The sequence below is a fragment of the Muntiacus reevesi genome, chromosome 9, assembly GCF_963930625.1.
Source record: "Muntiacus reevesi chromosome 9, mMunRee1.1, whole genome shotgun sequence".
NCBI classification, from domain to species: Eukaryota; Metazoa; Chordata; class Mammalia; order Artiodactyla; family Cervidae; genus Muntiacus; species Muntiacus reevesi.
Genome location: NC_089257.1, coordinates 9,401,274 through 9,421,566, shown reverse-complemented (window position 1 = coordinate 9,421,566; position 20,293 = coordinate 9,401,274). Strand labels below are relative to the sequence as shown.

Below are 20,293 nucleotides of genomic sequence, written 5' to 3'. Positions count from 1 at the left end.
ACTGGTTTAATCTTTACAGCAACTCTTTTGGCCTGGAATTGTTGTTTATCCGTGCAGTTTAGGAACTTGAAGCTTAAAGTTTCAGTGATTTTTTTAAAGCATTCTACAGGTAATTGTGTAGAAAGTTTGGAATCTAAATCCTTGAACATTTGGTTCTCAACAAAGTACTCATATTCACTCTGCTCTCTTGCTTCTCCACCAAGTAAAGGAAATGATTTCTGAAACTGGTATCATTTTTCCCAAATGGAACTCTTTTCAATCATAAAATTCTCTAAGGTTTGATTATGCATGGGAATTTGTACAGGAGCCTTCAAAAACTGACAACTATGCTTTTCATTTTGCAAATCATTTGCCCTTAAAAACATAGATATTGAGACCATGGTTTAAACATGTTTCATGGTTTCCAATTATAGTGTAGATTTCTTAAGTCATATTCTTAGAAAGGCCTGAGATTGTATTTATTCAAGCAAAGGTTGGATCAATAGAATAAAGAAATAAATAGTTCAATGTGTATTTGGAAAAAGAGCAAGGAAATACACTATAGGGACAAAAAAAATCACAAACAAACAGAGGAGCTTAAAAGTTCAGGATCAATGTTACTTTAATTTTTTGGAGCTCTTTCTCTTCTGTAAGACTCTTCTGAGAGCATTTTTTACTTCTTTATTTCGAAGACTGTATATAAGTGGATTCAGCATGGGGGTGACAATACTATAAAAAACAGAAACTACTTGATCCTGTCCCAAAGAGTAGGACTTACTTGGTTTTACGTAAGTAAAAATCGTAGTGCCATAAAAGATGGTGACTGACAGGAGATGGGAGGTGCAGGTAGAGAAGGCTTTTTGCTTCCCTGAAGTGGAAGTAATTTTCAGGATAGTGGACAGGATGGACACATAGGACACAGCTATTGTGATAAGAGACACCACGAGGGTGGAGCCAGCAAAAATGGATATTGTGATTTCAATATCACGTGTGTCTGTGCAGGACAGGGCTAAAACTGGGGGTGCATCACAGAAGAAGTGATAGATTACATTGGAGTCACAGAAATGCAATCTGCTCAAGCAAAGCACATTGACAAAGGTGTCCATGAAGCCAATCAAGAAGGATCCAAAGACAAGAGAGCAGCAGCGTCTGGTGGACATGACGACGGGGTAATGCAGAGGGTTGCAGATGGCTGCATAGCGATCATAGGCCATCGAGGAGAGAAGAACACATTCAGTGACACCCACAAAGACAAAACAATTCATCTGGATGAAGCAGTTCAGGTATGAAATATGCTTGTTGGAAGTCAGTAAGTTGTCTAAAGTTTTAGGGGTGACGGCAGTTGAGAAACTGAGGTCAAGAAATGACAGGTGACTGAGGAAAAAATACATGGGTGTGTGAAGCTGGAGATCCAGGCAGATTACCAACAGCATTCCTGCATTGCCCAGCACAGTAAACAGGTACATCAAGAGAAATAGGGTGAAGAGAACCAGCTGGATCTCTTCAGAGTCTGTCAGTCCCATGAGGATGAAGTCAGACACGTGAGTGATATTCCTTCTGCCCATAGTGTTCAAATGCTTCAAACTGTTGAGCAATCAAAGTTGGTTCTTACCAGGAATCGCTGCAAATAAGAGTTGTGTTTCTATGAACAACAAAGCATATTTATATTAGCTTTTTCTGAAAAGGGATAATATTGAGGGGTGTCTCAAGTATGAAGAGAAAAATCTTTACTTGATTTCTAAATATAGAAATGTGTATAAGTTGACATTTAGATGTAGTATATTAAAAGCTACTGTACTGGAAAATTAGAAATAGCCTTGTAGTGTTCTAAACATTTCATTTTATTAAAGCTTTTAATCCCATTGAGAAAATTATGCCATAGATATTAATATTTGTCACATTTTTAGATGAAAAAAAGTACATAGATAATTTAGGTAATTTACCAACAGTCAGAGCTAGTACATGTTGTCTCAGTAATTCTATGAAGATAGATTGATCACATAGTGTATGCCCATAATACTAATTTCTACTCATAATTAATTTCCGCAACCGTGAAAAACAAATGCTAGATATAAAATAATGATGAAAGAATTGCTTCAATATATCATGCACAATTCTTTTTTTCCAATATTATTTAATACTAATGAAATATAAATCCGAGCTTTGGAATTCAGTAGGGTGTATTAAAGTGATAAATCACATGTTAGCACTAATTTCCAAAAAAATATGAGTTTTCATAACGATATTCAAAATCAAATTTCTTCAAGAAATTATATTTCTGAAATACACACATTCCTTGCAGACCCTGATTACATCAATGTTATCCTCCACAAGTCCTGGGAGTACCTAGGGTAAGGTTAAATGATATCTGCATGCATGTTTCTCTAATGTCCTTGTTTTATTTGAACCTAACTAAAATTTTCTGATTTTCAGAATAATACTTACCAGCAGCCAGAGTTGCTAGAAAAAAACTATTCCAATATTATCTGACTAGAAGTATGACAAAGGTTCCCTCACAAATAAAATATAGAGACCATTTCAGCTGAACGTTTCTGTAACATAATATTTTTTGATAAGTTCTTTTTAAATTTTAGTTCTTTTGTTTATTCTGTGAGAAAAGTAAATCAATGTAGAAATTTTGTAAACTGCTGTTCAAATGTAAAATTTGTCAGGAAGTTGTGTCTACAAAGAATATCAGGGGTCTAATTGTGCATGAATACAGAGTAGAATACGCCTTGCCTTTCACTCTGGTAACTCCAGGGAACCTCATATACTGGGGACTGGTGATTATGCAATATCTGGTCATCCCTATGGACCAATTTCCATCAAAGATTGCTTTGCATGTCTCCAAGGACAAGAGTTCAAAGACTAAATGTAGCTGTGCTAAGCTTTGAAAAGGTGGTTGCATTTTCCCTTAGGAGCCACACAATGAAGAGCCCAATGCTTTAGTTTTCCTTTGTAATGTTCTAAATTTATTCCTGTGGTAGTAATTATTTCTAGAGAAATGATTAATCTATGACTGTAACCATCAGGAATGGAAAGATACATTTTTTACAATGAAATTTTAAATTTAAATATATGTGTGACACTAAGAGTAAATATGTCCATTAGATACAAAATGAAATCCCCAAATATGAAAAGGAAAATTCTTCTAGCGGTGATCAGAACTGATTTTTTAAGCTATACTGAAGCATCATTGATACAGGAAGATTTATACACATTTACTATATACTGATTAATGAATTTGGACATCTGCACATATCCAAATGCCATCACCACATTCAAGGTTCTAAACATAGCCATCATCTCCAAAAAATTCCCTTGTGTTCTTCTATGCATGTGTGTGTTTTGTGGTAAAAAATGATTTCTAAAGATAACCATCATATACTAAAATATAGCGTGCACAAAAATAAAATGAATACATAACAAAATTCAAAAATGATATGAAAATAATCAAACTCAAATTTTGGTGAATGTCTGAGCTATTTTTGTTCATTGAATGCTTAATTGTATTCTGCTATATTTGCATACTTATCATACTAAATATGCATTTATACTGCATACTTAGTATGCATCTGAATTTTTTAACTAAAATTTCACAATATAATGTGACCAATTTTATACTAGCCTTTCATAAATCCCATAATTAAATGCCTTATGCATTGACTGATACCCCTTGACCAACTTTCCTCCAGAGTTCAGTTTAGTCACTGAATCATATCAACTCTTTGTGACCCCAAGGGCTGTAGCATGCCAGGCTTCCCTATCCTTCACCATCATCTGGAGTTTGCTCAAACTCATGTCCACTGAGTTGATGATGCCATCCAACCATCTCATCTTCTGTTGTCCCCTTCTCCTCCTGCCTTCAATGTTTCCCAGCATCAGGGTCTTTTCTAATGAGTAGGCTTTTCACATCAGACGGCCAAAATATTGGAGCTTCAGCTTCAGAATCAGTCCTTCCAATGAATATTTAGTAATTATTTCAAGATTGACAGGTTTGATCTCCTTGCAGTCCAAGGGACTCTTAAGAGTCTTCTTCAACACCAAGTTCAAAAGCACTGATTATTTGCTTTTCGGCCTTCTCTAAGGTCCAACTCTCACATTCATACTACTGGAAAAAACTACTACTACTTTTTCCATGACTACCGGAAAAAACATAATTTTGACTGTATGATCCTTTGTCAGCAAAGTAATTTCGGCCCCTCCAGAAATGTTCATCAAATATTAAATATTTCATTGAGGATTATTTGCCCAAGATGAAGAATACTCTAAAAAGGGGTAGACTAAATATCAGATTACAATATTATTATAAATTTTCTGCTGATTAATGATAATGAAATCAATGTTTATGTAGATTTAAAAGTGACTTTTCCAGGGAAGTTTGCCTATACATCCAGAATTTCAGGTAATAATTTATTGGTATTGATTAAGAAGCTACATTTTTATGTGTTTTACATTTGATGCAAGGCAACTGTATTCCTCAAAAGACAGTGCTACTAAAACAGGAATCTCTAGAAATTAAAATGCCAGTGTAAACTTATCTGACAACAGAAACTTTGGGAGTTAAACCAACTGAGAAACTCTCAGTTGTTTTCAGTGTAAAGTCACCTCAAGAACCATGGTGATTGCAAAATTACCAGAAGCAAGTTCTTGCTCAGTAATGTCCCAATGTTGAAACTCATTTTGTTAAAGTTTAGGATTATGCTTTCAGAATATTTATTTATTTGACCATGACCATTTATTTTATCATGTTGATACCAAGTCCTCATAAATCTGAGCTCTGCTGCTGAGTTTACAACTAATAGCTATCCAAAATGTTATTCCCTTCCTTGTCCAACACCTGTTCCCCACAAAGTTGAGTATTATCAAAGAAAAGAGGGATTGAGACCCAGCAGGACCTTGCGGGGCCCTCCCAGGTACAAATGCAGTTTCTAGTCCACAGTTTCCTATTTGTAGAAAGAAGGTTTTCATCGTCCTTGACCTTTCCTGAGTTCTGAAGGGCATATTCAAACAGTAACTGTTTAGGTCAGTGAACACATGGGGAAAGAAACAGTAGTGTAGTAATGGGCCAGCGTCCAGCTTCCTCCACAAGGGAGGCACATAACCGTGCATGCCACTGAGATCTCCTGTAGGAACTAAGACCCCACCCAGGTGGAGGACGGAAGCTTCAGGCTAAGCGCAAGAACCAGGACCCCAGACCGGTTGGTACCAGAAGGCAGATCCCTGGAGCACCACCCTGTGACCTCACCACCAGCCATCAGAGCAAGGCCACGTATCCTGCAGACTGCCTGCAAATTTTGCCTGTAAAACTTCTCCTTGAAAATCCTCTGGGAGCTTGGGTCTTTTGAACATGTGGGCATGTGTACTAACTCACTTCAGTTGTGTCTGACTTTGTGCGATGGAATGAAATGTATTCTGCCGGCTCCTCTGCCCATAGGATTCTCCAGACAAGGATGCTGCAGTGGGTTGCCATGCCTTCCTCTAGAGGATCTTCCCCAACTAGAGGTCGAATTCCCATCTCTTATGTTTCCTGCTTTGGCAGGCGAGTTCTTTACCACTAGCCACCTGAGAAGCCCTTTGAATATGAGCACCACATCCACCTTACTTAACCTTAGAATAAAGCTTTCTTTGCTCCAAACAGCAACATTTCTCAACAATACCTAACCGGTTGATTTCAACTACTTAAAATCACCTATACAATGTATAATTCTATATATTTCAATGTCCTAACCACTAAGAAACATGTGATTTGGAAAGATATTTATAAATAAAAGATATTGTGGTGAGCCAAGGACGAAAGAGCAGATAAAACCAAGGACGGTCCTGGCATGCAGGAACAGAAACACCAGACCTTTATGGTCCTTCCCGCCCCAGGTTGTAACTATTAACAGATTTCAGGTCCTCCTGAGCAGTATAACCTGTCTCCCCTCCTACTCCGTAGGGAGAAGGCATTTGCCTTACTCTGCCCCCGCTCAGTATACCTGCCTCATCCAGTCAGCAAATGACCCGCCAGACCCCTACCCCACCCCTTGTACCCTGGGTGTAAAGGTGGACTAAGGACCCCTGTTCAAGGTCAGTTCTCCTTTGAGCTGGTCCACTGTTCTAACAGCATCTCCCACTCTAATGAACTTTATTTCCCTCTCATTCTGCCTCATGTCTAGAAATTTGTTTCCAAACCACACCCAGACCCTGACAGATGTCTTTGAAATAATTTCTTAAATAGAATTTTCAACAAAACTAATAGTTTTTGAGTGCTAATGTGCTCAATTGCTAAGTCATGTCCAATTCTTTGGGATACCATGGACTGTAGCCTGCCAGGCTCCTCTGTCCATGGAATTCTCCAGCAAGAATACTGGAGAGGGTGGCCATTCCATTTTCCAGGGGATCTTCCCAATGTAGGGATCAAACCCCGGTCTCCTGCACTGCAGGCAGACTCCTTAGAATCTGAGCCACTAACTCTATAGATATCTCCAAAATGCTTCAGGAATTGTGCTATAGCCAGTGCTTTATTAATCCACACACACACACACACAGACACACACGCACATGCACACAGTTTATTCAGTCTTTGAACTTAAGGAAGCACATTGTATTTGTTAAGAAATGGAGCTCTGTGGTTTTTGAAATATTCTCTGCTTCACAAGATGAGGTTTCACAGATAAATGGTAAGAATTTTAACTCTCACAGCAAAATGAATGAACATTACCGAGAGATTTCTCTGTATCACCCAATGTCCTCTTATCACTTGTATTTACACCTCATGAAAATTAACAACTCTAACCCTAACCATTCTCTTCCAACCACAGATTTATAATTGTTTTTATTATTTTTCTATGCTTTCACTTCCTCTCAGTTAATCAGCAGTCAATCATTTCTTGTTAATAATATTTGAGTCATCATTTCTTAATCTACCAATTTTATACTCTCAACTTGTTGATAGTGGAGAAAACAGCATGTCAAAACTTATGAAAAATCAATTTAATAGTATTTCAACATTTTGCAGTGTGATGGCATAATCACATCAGGGTGGGATTCAGTCACCATTCAGATATTTTACAAATCTGGGCATGTCTAAGTCTGAATAATTTATGTACTGAAATGAACTCCTTACATGATGATCCAGTATTCCATATCAACAAATAAAATGATAATTCACCTCCTGCATTTCATGACTCTGTTACCATTTATTTCGTCTTATTCTTTTGGGTGTTACTCCACTAGTTCCCAAATGTTTGAGCCACTGAATGCCTGAAACACTCCAGGTTTGCTTTAATTGCAACATGCACAGATTTGTCATGGAAACAGTTTTTGAAATGCTTTCAGAAGAGCATTTTTTACATCTTTGTTCCTCAAACTATAGATAAGCGGAATCAGCATGGGAATAACAATGGTATAGAATACAGATGCCACCTGTGCCTGGGTCAAGGAGGATGTGTTCTCAGGCTGCAAATACGTGAAAATCAGGGACCCATAGAAGATGGTCACCCCCATGATGTGGGACACACAGGTGGAAAAGGCTTTCTGTCTGCCTGCTGCAGACCGGATCTGCACGATGGCTGAGATGATGGCCATGTAGGTGACTGTGATGATGAAGAGAGAACTAAGAAGGGTGAAGCCAGCTAAAACAAAGATCACCATTTCTGTGCTGAATGCATCCACGCAGGACAGGGCCAGAAGAGCTGCTGTGTCACAGAAAAAATGATTGATGCTGACATCACAGAATGCCAACCTGCTGACCACACAGATGGAGACCAGAGAATTGGTGAAGCCGATCATATAAGGCATGACTCCCAACCCCCTGCACACCTTCTGGGACATGACCACAGAATACAGTAAGGGATTGCAGATAGCTACATAGCGGTCATAGGCCATGGACCCCAGAAGAAAGCACTCACTACACACCAAACCCACAAAAAAGTACATCTGAAGAAAGCAGCCAACGAAGGAGATGGTTTTCCGGATCGACTGGAGATTTACCAGTGCCTTGGGTGTTACGGTAGAGGAATAAAATACATCAATGAATGCTAAATTGCTAAGGAAAAAGTGCATAGGTGTGTGGGGCTGAGAGTCGATACTGATTAACAGAATTAGTCCAAGGTTCCCCAAAACAGTGAAGAGATAAATAAAGAGAAACATCATGAAGAGGCTGATTTGTAGTTCAGGGTGATTTGCAAATCCAGAGAGGATGAAGAATGTCACCTCCGTGAAGTTGTTCCCAGCCATTTCTGTCCACTCAGACCCTTGACTTCTCTGCTGAAAAATGATAGGAAAAGTTAGAGGAAATTCAAGCCCAAAGGAATGATAACCAGCACTAACCTAGACTCCCATAATGAGAGAGTAACAGATGGGAAGCAAATATTAAATGACTTCAAGTTAATTGAGAATTTGGGCATGATTTTAATTTTTAAAAAATAGAACTAACAAACAATAATCAAAATTCTAAGTTCACATTCATTGGAATTGATTGCACTCTAAAAAAAAAAAAAACCCAAATCTATCTGGATTGCTTTTTAGAGAAATTTCTCTAGAGATAAACCATCCTCTTCCCTTATCTATTACTGGGGCCCAGTTCATATGCTTAGAAACTTACATACTGTAATTGATTATATATTATTCTTAGAAAACATGAAACTCAGCTGGGAATTTAAATTTTGATATGTAATGCTACCTTATGTGGCAGTCACAAGATTTCAACAGCCAATAACTACTTTACAGGGTTGTTTTAGGTGCTTCATGAGATCTTCTATGGGCATATCTAATAGTTCCTTGGACTCAATAAAACTTGCTAAATTTTGGAAATATATATGTATATAATTTATAAAATATATATTTTACAAAATGTTACATATAAACATATGTCTATATTTACATATAGTAAGTGAGATATTATATGTGTATATATATTATATATATATATATATAATGGAGAAGGGCATGGCAACTCACTCCAGCATTCCTGCCTGGAGAACCCCATGGACAGAGGACCCTGGTGAGCTAGAGTCCATGGGTCACAAAGATTTGGACACGATCGAGTGACTAACTCACACACACTCTCTCTCTCTCTCTCTCTATATATATATATGTGTGTGTGTGTGTGTGTGTGTGTGTGTGTGTGTGCATGTATGCACGTATGTATGTAAGTCCCCTCACACAAACCCCCAAGCTGTGGACTTTCGAAGGCGTAAACGTGCGTTCACGTGTTCAATCACATGTCAGTTTGCACGCCTGGCGAGCCTTGTCCGTCCTCTACAATCGGTGCGCTTTTGTGCATTTTGCTGCACTGACTGCTATGTGGAGCACAGTAGCGCAGAATCTTTATTCCAAGCGCAGGTTGGGCGGAAGCAAGCGTGAAAGCAGCAGGGATGGAGCTGGTACCGCTCGGAAGGGAATCAGGAGACGGCGAGCGGATCTGATTTATTTGAGGAGACACCGCTAGTTTCTGGAGGCACAGGACCGGGTGTAGATGGCGCATGAAAGCTGCAGCCGCCGTTCAGAGCGCAGTCCGTTGCTAGCCGGGCTCTGCGAGAAGAATGAAAGAGCGACTGCTCAGACATCTCTGCACAGATTTTTCAGGAGGGCATTCATCGCTGGAACTGAACCCGCAAGGCACAAACGCCTGTGGTCGGCGTCAGGCCTGAGCGACCCGCCGCTTGCCCTGTCACTGTCGCCGCAGACCGCCAGCGCTGCCGCCTCCCGGCTCCTCGCTGCTCTGCGGCGGTGGCTTCTCTTCCTGCTCACGCGGCGCCGGCCCCTGTATGCCGGCTCTTGTTCTGCAGCACTGCACTTTCAAGGCACTGCACTGTAAGATTAAAAATGCCCTTCCTCTTTTGTGTTTGTTTTTATGCATTAGCTGTGCAAAAATTATTATAAACCGACTGCAGGACAAAATTATATAGCTGACTGTGTTAGCTGCATACCTAGGCTAACTTTGCTGGACTTAATGAGCAAATTGGACTTACCAATGTGCTGTAGGAACAGACCTCATTCATATGTAGAGGGCTTATGTGTTAATATAAAAGGAAAGAAACATCTTGTTTATTTTATGCCGCTGCTAAGTCGCTTCAGTCGTGTCCGACTCCGTGTGACCCCCTAGATGGCAGCCCACAGGCTCCCCCATCCCTGGGGTTCTCCAAAAAAGAATACTGGGGTGGGTTGCCATTTCCCTCTCCATTGCCTTCTCCGTGTTTATTTTATATGTTAATGCTAAAATCCTCTCTACTTTTTTTTTCTATCACATACCCTTTCTTTCTATTAGTGAACATTTCTAAATGGGGAACATAGTCTATGATGCAGCCAAATCGTTTTGTCTCTGTGGTTGGAACCAGGTTTATTGCCAGCATGAAGCACTTGGTTATCTACAACATAAGGCAATAACTAATTCATTGCCAATAGCAGGATTCAACTCAATAATATGATGCGAAGAAGCCTACAAATGGTAAAATGAATATGATTTGTTATATTTAAAACAGAAAATTAAAATATAAAGTGATTTCACTAAAAATTAAAGAACTTATTTTCCTAGTTATATTGACATAAGCATGTGATAATAAGTAAAACTGAAACTGGTATGATATTTTTTTTTAAATTTTATTTTGTTAGTTGGAGGCTAATTACTTCACAACATTTCAGTGGGTTTTGTCATACATTGACATGGATCAGCCATAGAGTTACACGTATTCCCCATCCCGATCCCCCCTCCCACCTCCCTCTCCACCCGACTCCTCTGGGTCTTCCCAGTGCACCAGGTCCGAGCACTTGACTCGTGCATCCCACCTGGGCTGGTGATCTGTTTCACCATAGATAATATACATGCTGTTCCTTTGAAACATCCCACCCTCACCTTCTCCCACAGAGTTCAAAAGTCTGTTCTGTACTTCTGTGTCTCTTTTTCTGTTTTGCATATAGGGTTATCATTACCCTAAATTTCTAAATTCCATATATATGTGTTAGTATGCTGTAATGTTCTTTATCTTTCTGGCTTACTTCACTCTGTATAATGGGCTCCAGTTTCATCCATCTCATTAGAACTGATTCAAATGAATTCTTTTTAACGGCTGAGTAATATTCCATGGTGTATATGTACCACAGCTTCCTTATCCATTCGTCTGCTGATGGGCATCTAGGTTGCTTCCATGTCCTGGCTATTATAAACAGTGCTGCGATGAACATTGGGGTGCACGTGTCTCTTTCAGATCTGGTTTCCTTGGTGTGTATGCGCAGGAGTGGGATTGCTGGGTCATATGGCAGTTCTATTTCCAGTTTTTAAAGAAATCTCCACACTGTTCTCCATAGTGGCTGTACTAGTTTGCATTCCCACCAACAGTGTAAGAGGGTTCCCTTTTCTCCACACCCTCTCCAGCATTTATTGCTTGTAGACTTTTGGATAGCAGCCATCCTGACTGGTGTGTAATGGTACCTCATTGTGGTTTTGATTTGCATTTCTCTAATAATGAGTGATGCTGATCATCTTTTCATGTCTGTTAGCCATCTGTATGTCTTCTTTGAAGAAATGTCTGTTTAGTTCTTTGGCCCATTTTTTGATTGGGTCATTTATTTTTCTGGAATTGAGCTTCAGGTGTTGCTTGTATATTTTTGAGATTAATCATTTGTCTGTTTCTTCATTTGCTATTATTTTCTCCCATTCTGAGGGCTGTCTTTTCACCTTACTTATAGTTTCCTTTGTAGTGCAGAAGCTTTTAAGTTTCATTAGGTGCCATTTGTTTATTTTTGCTTTTACTTCCAATATTCTGGGAGGTGGGTCATAGAGGATCTTGCTGAGATTTATGTAGGAGAGTGTTTTGCCTATGTTTTCCTCTAGGAGTTTTATAGTTTCTGGTCTTGTATTTAGATATTTAATCCATTTTGAGTTGATTTTTGTGTATGGTGTTAGAAAGTGTTCTAGTTTCATTCTTTTACAAGTGGTTGACCAGTTTTCCCAGCACCACTTGTTAAAGAGGTTGTCATTTTTCCATTGTATATCCTTGCCTCCTTTGTCAAAGATAAGGTGTCCATAGGTTCGTGGATTTATCTCTGGGCTTTCTATTCTGTTCCATTGATCTATATTTCTGTCTTTGTGCCAGTACCATACTGTCTTGATGACTGTGGCTTTGTAGTAGAGTCTGAAGTCAGGCAGGTTGATTCCTCCAGTTCCATTCTTCTTTCTCAAGATTATTTTGGCTATTCGAGGTTTTTTGTATTTCCATACAAATTGTGAGATTATCTGTTCTAGTTCTGTAAAAAATACCGTTGGTAGCTTGATAGGGATTGCATTGAATCTATAGATTGCTTTGGGTAGAATAGCCATTTTGACAATATTGATTCTTCCAATCCATGAACACGGTATGTTTCTCCATCTGTTTGTGTCCTCTTTGATTTCTTTCATCAGTGTTTTATAGTTTTCTATGTATAGATCTTTTGTTTCTTTAGGTAGATATACTCCTAAGTATTTTATTCTTTTTGTTGCAATGGTGAATGTTATTTTTTCCTTAATTTCTCTTTCTGTTTTTTCATTGTTAGTATATAGGAATGCAAGAGATTTCTGTGTGTTAATTTTATATCCTGCAACTTTACTCTATTCATTGATTAGCTCTAGTAATTTTCTGGTAGAGTCTTTAGGGTTATCTATGTAGAGGATCATGTCATCTGCACACAGCGAGAGTTTCACTTCTTCTTTTCCTATCTGGATTCCTTTTACTTCTTTTTCTGCTCTGATTGCTGTGGCCAAAACTTCCAACACTATGTTGAATAGTAGTGGTGAGAGTGGGCACCCTTGTCTTGTTCCTGATTTCAGGGGAAATGCTTTCAATTTTTCACCATTGAGGGTGATGCTTGCTGTGGGTTTGTCATATATAACTTTTATTATGTTGAGGTATGTTCCTTCTATTCCTGCTTTCTGGAGAGTTTTAATCATAAATGAGTGTTGAATTTTGTCAAAGGTTTTCTCTGCATCTATTGAGATAATCATATGGTTTTTATCTTTCAATTTGTTAATGTGGTGTATTACATTGATTGATTTGCAGATATTAAAGAATCCTTGCATTCCTGAGATAAAGCCCACTTGGTCATGGTGTATGATTTTTTTAATATGTTGTTGGATTCTGTTTGCTAGAATTTTGTTAAGGATTTTTGCATCTATGTTCATCAGTGATATTGGCCTGTAGTTTTCTTTTTTGTGGCATCTTTGTCTGGTTTTGGAATTAGGGTGGTGGTGGCCTCATAGAATGAGTTTGGAAGTTTACCTTCATCTGCAATTTTCTGGAAGAGTTTGAGTAAGATAGGTGTTAGCTCTTTTCTAAATTTTTGGTAGAATTCAGTTGTGAAGCCATCTGGTCCTGGGCTTTTGTTTGCTGGAAGATTTTTGATTACACTTTCGATTTCCTTGCTTGTGATGGGTCTGTTAAGATCTTCTATTTCTTCCTGGTTCAGTTTTGGAAAGTTATACTCTTCTAAGAATTTTTCCATTTCATCCAAGTTGTCCATTTTATTGGCATAGAGCTGCTGGTAGTAGTCTCTTATGATCCTTTGGATTTCAGTGTTGTCTGTTGTGATCTCACCCTTTTCATTTCTTATTTTGTTAATTTGGTTCTTCTCTCTTTGTTTCTTAATGAGTCTTTTTAATGGTTTATCAATTTTGTTTATTTTTTAAAAAAAAACAGCTTTTAGCTTTGTTGATTTTTGCTATGGTCTCTTTAGTTTCTTTTGCATTTATTTCTGCCCTAATTTTTCAGATTTCTTTCCTTCTGCTAACCCTGGGGTTCTTCATTTCTTCCTTCTCTATTTGTTTTATGTGTAGAGTTAGGTTGTTTATTTGACTTTTTTCGTGTTTCTTGATGTAAGCCTGTAATGCTATGAACCTTCCCCTTAGCACTGCTTTTACAGTGTCCCATAGGTTTTGGGTTGTTTTGTTTTCATTTTCATTCATTTCTATACATATTTTGATTTCTTTTTTGATTTCTTCTATGATTTGTTGGTTATTCAGAAGCGTGTTATTTAGCCTCCATATATTTGAATTTTTAACAATTTTTTTCCTATAATTGAGATCTAATCTTACTGCACTGTGGTCAGAAAAGATGACTGGAATGATTTCAATTTTTTTGAATTTTCCAAGACCAGATTTATGGCCAGGATGTGATCTATTCTGGAGAAGGTTCCGTGTGCACTTGAGAAAAAGGTGAAGTTGATTTTTTTGGGGTGAAATGTCCTATAGATATCAATTAGGTCTTGCTGGTCCATTGTGTCATTTAAGGTTTGTGTTTCCTTGTTGATTTTCTGTTTAGTTGATCTATCCATAGTTGTGAGTGGGGTATTAAAGTCTCCCACGATTATTGTGTTACTATTAATTTCCTCTTTCATACTTTTAGCGTTTGCCGTACATATTGCGGTTCTCCTATGTTGGGTGCATATATATTTATAATTGTTATATCTTCTTCTTGGATTGATCCTTTGATCATTATGTAGTGTCCTTCTTTGTCTCTTTTCACATCCTTTATTTTAAAGTCTATTTTATCTGATATGAGTATTGCGACTCCTGCTTTCTTTTGGTCTCCATTTGAGTGAAATATTTCTTTCCAGCCCTTCACTTTTAGTCTGTATGTGTCTCTGGTTTTGAGGTGGGTCTCTTGTAGACAGCATATATAGGGGTCTTGTTTTTGTATCCATTCAGCCAATCTTTGTCTTTTGGTTGGGGCATTCAACCCATTTACATTTAAGGTAATTATTGATAGGTGTGGTCCCGTTGCCATTTACTTTGTTGTTTTGGGTTCACATTCATACAACCTTTCTGCATTTCCTGTCTAGAGAAGATCCTTTAGCATTTGCTGAAGAGCTGGTTTGCTGGTGCTGAATTCTCTCAGCTTTTGCTTGTCTGTAAAGCTTTTGATTTCTCCTTCATATCTGAATGAGATCCTTGCTGGGTACAGTAATCTAGGTTGTAGGTTATTCTCTTTCATTACTTTCAGTATGTCCTGCCATTCCCTTCTGGCCTGGAGGGTTTCTATTGATAGATGAGCTGTTATCCTTATGGGAATCCCTTTATGTGTTATTTGTTGTTTCTCCCTTGCTGCTTTTAGTATTTGTTCTTTGTGTTTGATCTTTGTTAATTTGATTAATATGTGTCTTGGGGTGTTTCACCTTGGGTTTATCCTGTTTGGGATTCTCTGGGTTTCTTGGACTTGGGTGGCTATTTCCTTCCCCATTTTAGGGAAGTTTTCAGCTATTATCTCCTCGAGTATTTTCTCATGGCCTTTCTTTTTGTCTTCTTCTTCTAGGACTCCTATGATTCGAATGTTGGGGCGTTTCACATTGTCCCAGAGGTCCCTGAGGCTGTCCTCATTTCTTTTGATCCTTTTTTCTTTTTTCCTCTCTGCTTCGTTTATTTCCACTATTCTATCTTCTACCTCACTTATCCTATCTTCTGTCTCCGTTATTCTACTCTTGGTTCCCTCCAAAGTGTTTTTGATTTCATTCACTGCATTATTCATTTTTAATTGACTCTTTTTTATTTCTTCTAGGTCTTTATTAAACATTTCTTGCATCTTTTCAATCTTTATCTCCAGGCTATTCATCTGTAACTCCATTTTGTTTTCAAGATTTTGGATCATTTTTATTATCATTATTCTAAATTCTTTTTCAGGTAGATTCCCTATCTCCTCCTCTTTTGTTTGCCTTGGTGGGCACTTGTCATGTTCCTTTACCTGTTGGGTATTTCTCTGCCTTTTCATCTTGTTTAGATTGCTGTGTCTGGAGTGGGCTTTCTGTATTCTGGAGGTCTGTGGTTCCTTTTTATTGTGGAGTTTTTACCCAGTGGGTGGGGTTGGACGATTGGCTTGTCAAGGTTTCCTGATTAGCGAAGCTTGCGTCAGTGTTCTTGAGCGTGACTTGATTTCTTCTCTTTGGAGAGCAATGGAGTGTCCAGTAATGAGTTTTGAGATGGGTCTATGTGTTAGGTGTGACCTTGGGCAGTCTCTTTGTTGACTTTCAGGGCTATGTTCCTGCATTGCTGGGGAATTTGCGTGGTATGTCTTGCTCTAAAACTTGTTGACTCTTGGGTGGTGGTTGGTTTCAGTGTAGGTATGGAGGCTTTTGGACGGTCTCTTATTACTTAAAGTTCCATGTAGTCAGGAGTTTTATGGTGTTCTCAGGTTTTGGGCTTAAGTCTCCTGCCTCTGGATTTCAGTTTTATTCTTCCTGTAGTCTCAGGACTTCTCCAACTATGCAGCACTGATAATAAAACTTCTAGGTTAATGGCAAAAAGATTCTCCCTCATTAGGGACTCCCAGAGAGGTTCACAGAGTTACATGAAGAAGAGGAGAGGGAGGAGGGAGATAGAGATGAGCAGGAGGAGAAAAAGGGGACTCAAGAGGAGAGAGACAGATCTATGTAGTTGTCTGTTCCTAGATTGTCCTCCGTAGCCCAGACACCCACAAAGATTCACAGAATTGGATTGGGAAGAGAAGGGGAAAGGAGGAAATAGAGGTGTTCTGTGGTAGAAAACAGAGCGTCAAGATTGGGAGAGAATAATCAACACGCTCCTGAATAAAAATGGGAGCTGAATATTGGATTCTTAAATGTTCACAGTTTATATCATATACTGAAAAACAAAAATTAAAAATCTAGAGTAGAGGTTAGACTCTTAAAAATACTATATTAAAAACAAAAACCAAAACACCCCCCAAAAAATTTTAGAAATATATATAAGGTTCAGTTTAAAAATAGGGCTTCTCTTCTTTTTTTTACTTTTTTTTTTGGTAAGGTTATAGTGTATTGCCAATGAAAATTACGGAGTAGTAGAGGAATACTAGAGGACTTTAAAAGAAATAAGAGAAAAAGAAAAATAGAAAATAGAAGAGAAGAAGAAAAAAAAAGAGGAGAAAAAGGAGAAAAAAAAATTTCCCTAATTAAAAAAAATCGTAAAAATTTATGAAAATGAAAGTTAAGGAGTAATGGGGGAGTAATAGGGAATTTTAAAGGAAAATAAAAGAGAAAAAATAAAAAATAAAATAAAATAAATTTTTTTTTCTTAATTAAAAAAAAAAATAAAAGTAAAAATATATCTAGGAATTTCTCTGGAGCTGTTGCGGTCAGTGTGGGTTCGGCTCGGTTTGAGATAGCTCCTCGTTCCTGCTTACGCTTCTCGATATCTACAGGCCCTTCCGGTGTAGTCAGTGTTTTCTACAGGGATTTTAATCTGTTGCACCAGTCCCTTCTGGAGCAGTTCTCTTTGTTTATTTGGCTTCTGTTTGCCGGTCTCTTCAGGACCTCATTTCCGCCCTGACATAGGCGGGTGGAGGTGGACTCTTATTCAGGTTGCTAGTTCCGTCGCGCTGCGGCGATGGGCTGGTGCTGTTTTCTCTGTCCGCGCTGCTCAGGGTTCCGTCTGCTCTGTATGGAGCGGCCCCGCGCTGCGCGGGGGTTCCAGCCCTCGGGTGATCCACAAAAGCGCGGAACAGAAAGCTGCGCCTGCTCCCTGTGCCCTCCCCGTCAGAGCGGTCCAGGCAGCCAGGGGCTTGACGCTTGATGGGAGCACTCTCCCCGGGTGCGCGCGCCCACTCCCTTCTGTGGTCCCAGTCTCAGTTTCCGCCCGCCCCGGTGGGGTGCCTGCGCCCTGTGTCTCGCCTCGACCCTCCCGGCGGATGTCGACCATCCAGAATCTCGATCCCTTTATTTTCTCTCTCTCTTTGCTCTCCCACAGTTCAAGCTGGGAACTCACAAAAGCTCCCTCCGATTGTCCTCAGGGCACTCAGGCCCGGACCCTGCCCCAAGCAATGCCGCCCGCTCCTCTCCGTTCCGCCCCCACTTGCTGGTGGCGGATGCGGGTGTCTGGGGTACTTTTCTGCTGGGAGTTGCTTTTAGGCTCGTAATCTGTGGATTTTATTTATTGTTTCCCTCCCAGTCAGGTTGCCCTCTGAGATTCAAACACTTCCCCCAGGCCCGCCAGTGCAAGGGTTTCCCGGTGTCTGGAAACGTCCTCTATTAAGACCCTTCCCGGGATGGATCTCCGTCCTTAGCTCTTTTGTCTCGCTTTTTATCTTTTATATTTTGTCCTACCTCCTTTCAAAGACAATGGGCTGCTTTTCTGGGCGCATGATGACCTCAGCTAGCGATCAGAAGTTGTTTTGTGAACTTCGCTCTGCGTTCAGTTATTCTTTCGATGAATTTGTAGGAGAGAAAGTGGTCTCCCCATCCTATTCCTCCGCTGTCTTGGCTCCCCGCCCCTGAAACTGGTATGATATTAATGTGGTTTATTTCAGACATACAGCACTCTGCCTGAGTAGCCCAAAGGAATCTTATGTTATATAAAGTACACCTAATCCCTTAGTATCTCTCATGTTCACAGTGCTCCTATTTATTTATCCATTCATTCCTTTATTCAGCATTTAGTCAATGAAGACATTTTGTCTTGACTGTCATTAATGGCACTTTTCTTAAAGCATACTGGAAGGTGCAGGTGTATAAAAATAAAAACTGTGTCAATGTGAGAATTACACATAACTACACAATAATTAAAAGAAGAGGGTGTTAAATTAGACTTACCTGGGATTTAGTCATCAAAAGGAAACTCTCTTTTCATTCAGGACACTTCCACCTTTTTTCAGGTTTATGATCAGACAGTAGGAAGACAAAACATTATTTAATACTTGCAAAATTCATCATAATTTTTGGCACATAACTATATTTGTCTCACTATAATTCTGAACTCTATGAATTTCAAGTAAGATAACTTGGATCTGTTGCTGTTTTTTGCTGCTACTGTGTTTGTTATCACAGAGCTCTATTTCTAACATAACGGACCCTTTATCATATTAGGAAGTTGGTGGGGAAAATGGTGGTGGTTTTGATGACAATTATGGAAAATACATATATCACCTTCCAATGACAGGATGAAATAAGAGCCAAACTAGCAGAGTGATTGTTTATTTGCATGTACCTTCTCAAGAATTCAAATCTATTTTTTAGTTCAAATTTAGATTTTATTCAGAATTATGTTTCTCAGTGTTTTTATAAAGCGTGCCCTGGTGCTCAGTGGTAGATGAATCTGCATGCCAGTGCAGGAGACATGGGTTCAATCCCAGGGTTGGAAAGATCCCTTGTAGAAGGAAGTGACAACACACTCCAGTATTCTGGCTTGGGAAATCCCATGGACAAAGGAGCCTGGAGGGCTACAGTTAATGGGGTCACAAAACAGACGGACATGACTTAGTGACCAAACAACAGCAATGTTCCCAAAAAGATGCTGCTGAAAACTACAAAAGTCACTTTACAAAACTGTGGTTAGTATTTATGTATCAGCAAATAGATTGATTCTGTACATGTGAATTATTTTATATTGAATTTGGGACCATCATTGAGGACAATTGCAATCTTTCCAGATGGACCAAGAAGAACTGATGGAGAGGATGAGCAATGTAACAGAATTCATTCTCCTGGGCCTGACCCGGAACCCAGGGCTGCAGACACTCTTATCTGCTGTGTTTTTAATCCTCTACTTGATCACACTGGCAGGGAACCTGCTCATCTCAGTCACCATCTTCACCAGCCCAGCCCTCGGCTCTCCCATGTACTATTTTCTGTCCTATTTGTCCATGATAGACGGCTTCTACTCTTCCTCCATAGCACCCAAGTTGATCTTTGACTTGGTCTCTGGAAAGGACACCATTCCTTCAGTGGCTGCATGACTCAGGTCTTTGCTGAGCACTTCTTTGCTGGAGCCGAGATTGTCTTGTTGATTGTCATGGCCTACGACCGCTATGTAGCCATCTGTAAGCCCCTGCGCTACAGGACCGATATGAGTCGACCTGTGTGTGCTTCCCTGGTTGGAATGGCTGGGGCTTTAGGCTTTCTCCATGGAGGGGTCCAGATTTTGTTCCTGGCTCAGTTGCCGTTCTGTGGCCCCAATGTCATTGACCATTTCATGTGTGATTTAAAACCTCTCCTGGAGCTAGCCTGCACGGACACGCACACTCTGGGGCCCCTGATTTCTGCCAACAGTGGGTCACTGTGTTTGCTGACTTTCTCAATGCTGGTGGCTTCCTACGCTGCCATCCTGCGCTCCCTGAGGACCCACAGCTCTGAAAGGCGCCGCAAGGCCCTGTCCACCTGTGCCTCTCATGTCACAGTTGTCGTCTTATTCTTTGTACCCTGTTCATTCCTCTACCTCAGACCCACGACCTCCTTCCCCACTGACAAAGCTGTGACTGTGTTTTGCACCATAGTGACTCCTATGCTGAACCCTTTAATCTACACCCTGAGAAATGCATAAGTGAAAAATATCATGAAGAAGCTCTGGGGACAAATAATGAAAACTGGTGATGAATAA

At 39.6% G+C, this 20,293-nt stretch overlaps 2 protein-coding genes and 1 pseudogene across 2 annotated transcripts; 1 reads left to right on the top strand and 2 right to left on the bottom strand.

The window, feature by feature from the left end:
- Positions 1 to 596: 596 nt before the first annotated feature.
- On the bottom strand, positions 597 to 1,544 carry LOC136175215 (olfactory receptor 8H3-like). Its single transcript, XM_065945540.1, has one exon. The coding sequence runs from the start codon at positions 1,542 to 1,544 to the stop codon at positions 597 to 599; it is 948 nt and encodes a 315-aa protein (XP_065801612.1).
- A 5,728-nt stretch (positions 1,545 to 7,272) lies between these two features.
- Positions 7,273 to 8,202, bottom strand: LOC136175279 (olfactory receptor 8I2-like). The gene has a single exon (XM_065945595.1). It carries the CDS (start codon positions 8,200 to 8,202, stop codon positions 7,273 to 7,275), a length of 930 nt encoding a protein of 309 aa, XP_065801667.1.
- An 11,162-nt stretch (positions 8,203 to 19,364) lies between these two features.
- On the top strand, positions 19,365 to 20,293 carry LOC136173974 (olfactory receptor 4C45-like; annotated as a pseudogene).